General features: G+C 46.8%; 1 protein-coding gene across 1 annotated transcript; it reads left to right on the top strand.

Moving 5' to 3' along the window:
* The first annotated feature begins 4259 nt into the window (after positions 1–4259).
* Positions 4260–7151, top strand: SLITRK5 (SLIT and NTRK like family member 5). Its single transcript, XM_044667236.1, has one exon. The coding sequence runs from the start codon at positions 4263–4265 to the stop codon at positions 7149–7151; it is 2889 nt and encodes a 962-aa protein (XP_044523171.1). The 5' UTR covers positions 4260–4262.
* Positions 7152–7788: the final 637 nt, after the last annotated feature.

Genomic DNA, 7788 nt, shown 5'->3' with positions numbered 1-7788 from the left:
TGGGTAGAGAACAGGACTTTCTCAGACTTTTTTGCAGCTATGGGCACGCAACATCGTTTCGCTTGTCCTCCAGCCCCCAAAGGACATTGGATGGAGAAAGCTCCAGTAAAAGAGTATAGTAAGATGAATATTACTAGTGAATCTTGAAAGGCGCTCCTTTTCCCACTGAGTGACTCCTCACCCGGGATGAAAAGAAAAAGCAGTAGATACCGAAGTCACCCAAATACGGATCGGGAAAAGAGCTTGCAACAACTCCAGCGGCAGAAGCTGCAGAGGAAACAGCGGAGGCGGCAGGAATAGCAGCGGTGGCAACCATAGCCGCCGCCACCACCGCTGGACCCTGGAGCTTGGAGTTGTCAGCTGTGGCAACTGGGGAGGAGAAAGCAGCAGCAGCAGAAGCTGCTGCCTCCACTGGCGCCGCCGCCCCAGCCACCACCACCGAAGGGGACCACTGTCATCCTCTCCCTTTCCCCCTCACTACCATGTACAGTGTGCGCTGCAAGAAGAAGCGGAGAACCATGCAAGGGCACCGTTACTTTTCTCTCCCTCTGGCCAGTCTCTGGGCGAGTGTGACTGACCAGGGGGAAATGGTGTGAAGAAGAAAAAAGGAACGGGGAGGGGGAGGGGAGGAAGAGAAGGAAACCAGGTCGGAGTCTGTATTTTTCCCCCTTTTTGCAAAGGAACCGGAGGAGGAGGCTTGAACCTGTGTCTACTGCGGTTAGGGAGAAGTTGATGCCAATTTCAATGGAAAGTGTGAGTACCAGCAGGGTTTGTGTGTAAGGGACGAGAAGAACCCGAGCTGTCTATCATTAAGGAGGCTGTTTTGGAGTGATTTTTTTTTTTTTTTTTTGAGTGTGAGTGTGGGGTGTGAGTGTGGAGTGTGGGGTGTGAGTGTGGAGTGTGGAGTGTGGAGTGTGGAGTGTGTGTGTGTGTGTGTGTGTGTGTGTGTGTGTGTGTGAATGTGTGTATGAAGTGCTTGGTGAAGCTGACCGTCACGTTGTCAGGGAAAGGCTGTCTGTGCAGCCCTCTCTCCTTCCTTCGCCCCCCTCCCACGCTCCCTCCTTGCCTTGCCCCTCCCTCACGGTTCTCTCCGGCTCGCCCTCCCCCCCACCCCTTTCCCTCCAGTCTCTTTCGATCGCCCCTCGCTTTCCCTCTCCCCTTACCCCTCCCCCTCTCTTCTCCTTAGTACTGAGGAGAGCGCAGAGAAGAGCAGCTCCAGGAGCCCCTTGGACCTCCGCCTCCTTCTATGTGTGTGTATGTGTGTGTGGCGGCGGTGGCGGCGGCGGCGGCGGCGGCGGAGGCAGAGGTGGTGGTGGTGGTGGTGGTGGTGGTGGTGGTAGCGGTGGAAGTGGCTGTGGCAGTGGTGGCGGCTGCCGAGGAGGCTCCTTGTGTGTCGTGGTGTTTGTGTGCATTTCTTATCCAACAACCCCAACTGCATTGCCAGCCTCTTCTGGTCTTTGCCTGGGCTGCACACACGCAGCACACACCCCAAATAGACATTTTTAAAGGTGGCTACGATGATTGGGCCCTGGAGATGTAAGAATGAGTAAGTATGAGGTTTACTTTTTTTTTTTTTTAAAGGCGGCCTTTGAAGGGGTATCTCCCCCTCCCCCTTCCTCCCTCCTTCCTTTTCTTTGGGGCGAGGGTGGGGGAGGGGTGGGAGTAAGGGAGGAATCTTTCTCTCTGTAACTCTGGGTGCTGCTGCCCCGGCTACTGCTGCTGCTGTTCAGTTCGATAGCAGTGTCCGGCCAGGGTTTCCGGGGCTGCTGTCTGTGGGACTGTGAAAGCTCCTTAGTGCAAGATATGCAGTGCGGTAATCCAGGGTCTGAACTCTTTGGGGGAAAACCATATACCAAATACAGTACCTCCTTCCACCTCCACCCTCAATTAAAAAGAACAATGTGAATTTCTCAGATCAGAGAAATAGCAGCGCACAGGGGCATTTAAACCCAAGGTGCGTCTCCTGGCCAGAATACAGCCTTCAAGATCACATTCAACTTTATGTTCTTTATTTTTCTATCTCCTTAGGGAGAAGGGGGTGGTGGTGAGGTTGGGAAATCTAGATTCTTCCTAGTCCTTATTGAATTAAAGTTGTAAATGTTTGAGAGTTTAATACTGGTCGGGCATATTTTGCAATGAGCTTTTTTTTTTTTCTTTTAAGGGTGGGAGGAAAGGGAGTAGAAAGGATGGGGGGGGGCAGTGAGATGGGGAGGGGGGAGGGGAGCAAATACCCGCTGAATGGATGAATGGATTTGATGGAGCAGAGAAAAGAAATTTCAAGGTAAATGTTTTGCTTTTATGGAGAATGTCACTGATGCCTTTAGCAGTGAAGCTGTTGCCTTTTGTGATTCGAAGCTAGTGAATACTTGAAATGTACAATATTCATGTATATCTTCAAATGTCTAGCTGAATACACAAAAATGTATATGTACCCATCATTGCACATTTTTAAAGAGTTCTTCCTACGGAACTGTTAGATATATAGCTTTGAATCCGTGTCACAGAACTCCCTTTGCAGTAATGAAATTTGGTGTCGGGGTACTATTCTGGACATCTGACTTCAGTTATAAGTATTAAGGATATGGTAGGATTGACCGGAGAAAACCATCCCTTTTCCAAGAAGAGAGTGCTTTAGGGTGGTGGCGGGGGTGGGGTGAGTGGGGGAGAAATGAGTTATTTCTCTTCTCCCACTAATCAATCAATGCAAGAATATATAGATATTTCTCTTCCTATCTTCTTCCTTCCCCTCCCCAACCCCCCCCCCCCCTGCCGTGTTTTTGACATCCACAAGTAGAAAGTAGGAGGAAGCGTCAAGGAGACAGAAAGCAAGGGAGGGGGGCGGGGAGGAGGAAATCGGATTTGTTTCTGGCTAGATGAAATTCGGTATTAAATCACTGACGTAGGTCACTGGGTAGTTTTCTTCTTTTTCTTCCTTCTAGTTTGGCTTTTAATCTGCTCAGGTGTCTTCTCCCTTGAAGGATGAAGATCACTGACAGCTATCGGTGCTTTATAATAAGCAACTCCAGTGCTCGGAATGTTGGTAAGGAGGTATTTCCATGAGGTCCATTTAGATCTCTCCCCTGCTATCAAGCTAGTTTTTTCTTTCTTTTTCTTAATAAATATTGAAAATAAATACTGTCAGAACTGAGTCTTTGGTGACAGTCCTAGTGATTTTCCTGTTTGGACAGATTCTGGATAAGTGATTAGAATGCTCCCTTTAACTCTAGGCATCTGTAGGTGTTCAAGAATTGCGGAAGCCTTTTCTCAGGCTTTTATAGTCAATCCATCATTTGAAACTATTTCTATAGCTTTAAGCCTCAATTTGGTAAGATTGCCATCATGATCAAAGATGGAAAGTTGACAGTAAGCACACTCTGGAAGAACAGTTAAGTGGAACATGCAATTAGAAGGTTGATGTGCTTAATAGCTTTATTAGATAATTTTATCATACAAATTAATCTGTGTGCACATATATATGTGTATATATATTTATATAGGCATGTTTATATATTGTATATATGTATGCATTTCCTCTCCAGACTTGAAGCCCCATAAGATATTAGTCAATTTAAGAGCTGATCAGGGATTATTTTGCTTCATTAGCTTATTATTTTTTTTATCTTTTGAAAAATATCCGTTGAGTTCCCACATCAATATTTCCAGCAACTGTCTAAAATAACCAAAGTACCATATGTAGCACTTTTACTTGAGGGGGGCGGGGAGGAAGAAAAGGGTATGGACCTTAACCGTGCGCTGTTCACTGAAGAGGTTCTGAAAAGAAGAAAGAGGGCTGGGTAATAGGTGAGGTGGGAAACCTCATAAAATGGTGCTCTTTTTCTCTTAAATTAGAACCAGGAAACTGAACTGACAGCCATTTTACGTATATTTATGGGTTGTACTTGGGGGAGGGAAGAAGGATAAAGACCTGAAATGGGACAATGTCTAATATGATCTTATCTTTGAAAAGAATGCATCTTTAAGTCCCTGGAAGTTGCAAATGAACACATTATTCATTGACAGTCATTTTTACGAAGTCTGGGAATTTAGATGAGCTTCTACATCTTCCTACTTTTTAACTACAGTAAATAAAGACCAAAAAAAAAAAAATCCAACCCCATACGAACCATCTTCTTTTTTCCAGAATGCAAAGAAAAATACACTTAAAGGAGAAGGAAAAAAAAAAAAAGACTTACTAACACTCCCGTTTGAAAATTTTTGGTCATATTCTGTTGTTTTCTTTTGTTTTCCTTACAGGAGGTAAAATGTACCCTTGCTGCTCCACATTAACTTTGGAACAGGACCTCAACAGAAAAATGCATATCTGGATGCTGCAGACTATAGCATTTGCTGTAACATCTCTCGTCTTTTCGTGTGCAGAAACCATCGATTATTATGGGGAAATTTGTGACAATGCATGTCCTTGTGAGGAGAAGGACGGAATCTTAACAGTGAGCTGTGAAAACAGGGGGATCATCAGCCTTGCAGAAATCAGCCCGCCACGCTTTCCAGTCTACCACCTCTTGTTGTCTGGCAACCTTTTGAACCGTCTCTATCCTAATGAATTTGTCAATTACACTGGGGCTTCAATTTTACATTTAGGGAGCAATGTCATCCAGGACATTGAGACAGGGGCATTTCATGGGCTTCGAGGCTTGAGGCGATTGCATCTGAATAATAATAAACTGGAATTACTAAGGGATGACACTTTCCTTGGATTGGAGAGTCTGGAGTATCTACAAGTTGATTACAATTACATCAGCGCCATTGAACCTAATGCTTTTGGCAAATTGCACTTGCTGCAGGTGCTGATCCTCAATGACAACCTCTTGTCTAGTTTACCCAACAACCTTTTCCGTTTTGTGCCCTTAACGCATCTGGACCTTAGGGGCAACCGGCTGAAACTTTTGCCCTACATAGGGCTGTTGCAGCACATGGATAAAGTAGTGGAATTACAGCTAGAAGAAAATCCCTGGAATTGCTCTTGTGAGTTGATCTCACTCAAAGATTGGTTGGACAGCATTTCCTACTCTGCTTTGGTAGGGGATGTGGTTTGTGAGACGCCTTTCCGGTTACATGGGCGGGACTTGGATGAAGTGTCCAAGCAAGAGCTTTGCCCAAGAAAACTCATCTCAGATTATGAAATGAGGCCCCAGACACCCTTGAGCACTACGGGGTATTTACATACGACCCCAGCTTCGGTCAATTCCGTGGCCACTTCTTCCTCTGCTGTTTACAAGCCTCCTCTGAAGCCCCCTAAAGGTACCCGCCAACCCAACAAACCCAGGGTGCGACCCACTTCTCGCCAGCCCACTAAGGACTTAGCCTACAGCAACTATGGCCCCAGCATCGCCTACCAGACTAAATCGCCGGTGCCTTTGGAGTGTCCTACTGCGTGCTCTTGCAATCTGCAGATTTCTGATCTGGGCCTCAATGTCAACTGCCAGGAAAGGAAGATCGAAAGCATCTCGGAGCTTCAGCCCAAGCCCTATAACCCCAAGAAGATGTACTTAACAGAGAACTACATCACGGTCGTGCGTAGGACGGATTTCCTGGAAGCGACAGGACTAGACTTGCTGCACCTTGGAAATAATCGCATCTCCGTTATCCAGGACCGTGCTTTTGGGGATCTAACCAATTTGCGACGACTCTATCTTAATGGGAACCAGATTGAACGTCTGAGCCCAGAGCTTTTCTATGGTCTGCAGAGCTTGCAGTATCTCTTTCTCCAATACAATATTATCCGGGAGATCCAGGTTGGGACCTTTGACACAGTCCCTAACCTGCAGCTTTTGTTTTTAAACAACAACCTCTTGCAGGCCCTGCCCGGGGGCATTTTTTCTGGTCTCACGCTGCTCAGGCTGAACCTGAGGAGCAATTATTTTTCTTCCCTGCCTGTGAGTGGGGTTTTGGATCAGCTGAAATCTCTCATTCAGATTGATTTAAACGACAACCCTTGGGATTGCACTTGTGACGTGGTGGGCATGAAGTTGTGGGTGGAGCAGCTCAAAGTGGGGGTACTGGTGGATGAGGTCATTTGCAAAGCCCCCAAAAAGTTCGAGGAGACCGACATGAGGTCTATCAAGTCAGAGCTTTTGTGCCCAGATTATTCCGATGTGGTGGTTTCTACACCTACTCCTTCCTCCATACAGATCCCACCACGAACCACGTCCTTGCCCTCCATGGTCAGATTCAACAGCACGGGTGCCACTGCGGGGGGTGGTTCTGGGAACAGCGCCTCTTCAGTCCCCTTGTCCGTGCTGATCCTCAGCTTGCTGCTTGTCTTCATCATGTCAGTCTTTGTGGCTGCTGGGCTCTTTGTTCTTGTCATGAAAAGGAGAAAGAAGAATCAGAGCGATCACACTAGCACCAACAACTCCGACGTGAGTTCCTTCAACATGCAGTACAGCGTGTACAGTAGCAGCGGGGGCAGCAGCCACCACCATTCGCATACTCACCACAGGGGCCCAACCCTCCCTAAAGTGAAAACCCCCGCGGGCCACGTGTATGAATATATCCCCCATCCACTGGGCCACATGTGCAAAAACCCCATCTACCGTTCCCGGGAGGGCAATTCGGTGGAGGATTACAAAGATCTGCATGAGCTCAAGGTCACCTATAGCAGCAATCACCATCTGCAGCCTCAGCAGCAGCAGCAGCCACAGCAGCAGCCTCAGCAGCCTCAGCAGCAGCAGCAGCAACCACAGCAGCAGCTGCAACTGCAGCAGGGAGAAGAGGAGAGGCGGGAAAGTCACCACCTGCGGAGCCCCGCCTACAGTGTCAGCACCATTGAGCCTAGGGAGGAGCTGCTGTCACCAATGCAAGACGCTGATCGCTTTTACAGAGGCATTTTAGAACCCGATAAACACTGCACGGCCACCACGGCTGGCAGTAGCCTCCCAGAATATCCTAAATTCCCCTGCAGCCCTGCTGCCTATACTTTTTCCCCCAACTATGACCTTAGGCGCCCCCATCAGTACTTGCACCCGGGGGCAGGGGACAGCAGGCTCCGGGAAACGGTGCTCTATAGTCCCCCCAGTACTGTCTATGTAGAACCCAACAGGAATGAGTATCTGGAATTAAAAGCAAAACTAAACGTTGAGCCGGACTACCTCGAAGTGCTGGAAAAACAGACCACATTTAGCCAGTTCTAAAGGCGAACAAACTCCCCATAGAGCATTTGTATTTAAAACAAACACACGAACAAGCAAACACCATGAATGAACCGGTTTGATTAATTGTATCGTTTCAACGTTTAGGGTGAAGTGCCTTGGCACAGGATTTTCAGCTTCGGAGAGTGATACTGAAAGGGTGTGCAATTTCATTTTATTTTTACAAGTAGGAAACATTTGTGTAAGCTGGGCACAATTCTTGCTCTTCTCGTGTCAGTTGGGGGAAAGAGGAGCATATGGAGGGCCATTTTTGCAGGAGACTTTTAAAAGTCAATGAAGTTTTGTGGTGGTGGGTAATACTTCTGTTTTTCAAAGATTGAAGGCCACAGATTTCCCCTTTACTCCTCTGATCCCTCATTCTCCTCCCCCGTTAAGCCATGGGTGGGTGTAAATGGCTTTTATGGAGAGAGATTAGCACACCCCGACTTTAATACAAAGTTTCCTTTTCTTTTTTTTTTTTTTAAAGGATGTGTTTGTATGCTTTCTGGACATTTGAATTAAAAAAAATATTATGATCTTGAAAAAGGATCAGTATAGATGTGGAAAAATCATTAAAGAGTGCAGAGCTATATGATCCATAACTGGTTAGTCAAAATAACTTATTGATGAAATATAAAAA

The sequence above is a fragment of the Gracilinanus agilis genome, chromosome 3, assembly GCF_016433145.1.
Source record: "Gracilinanus agilis isolate LMUSP501 chromosome 3, AgileGrace, whole genome shotgun sequence".
Lineage (NCBI taxonomy): Eukaryota > Metazoa > Chordata > Mammalia > Didelphimorphia > Didelphidae > Gracilinanus > Gracilinanus agilis.
This window is presented reverse-complemented; position numbering and strand designations above follow the sequence as displayed.

What these genes read in the sequence shown, in the direction of transcription:
- SLITRK5 (XM_044667236.1), top strand. Translation starts at nt 4,263, where the DNA reads ATGTACCCTTGCTGCTCCACATTAACTTTGGAACAGGACCTCAACAGA.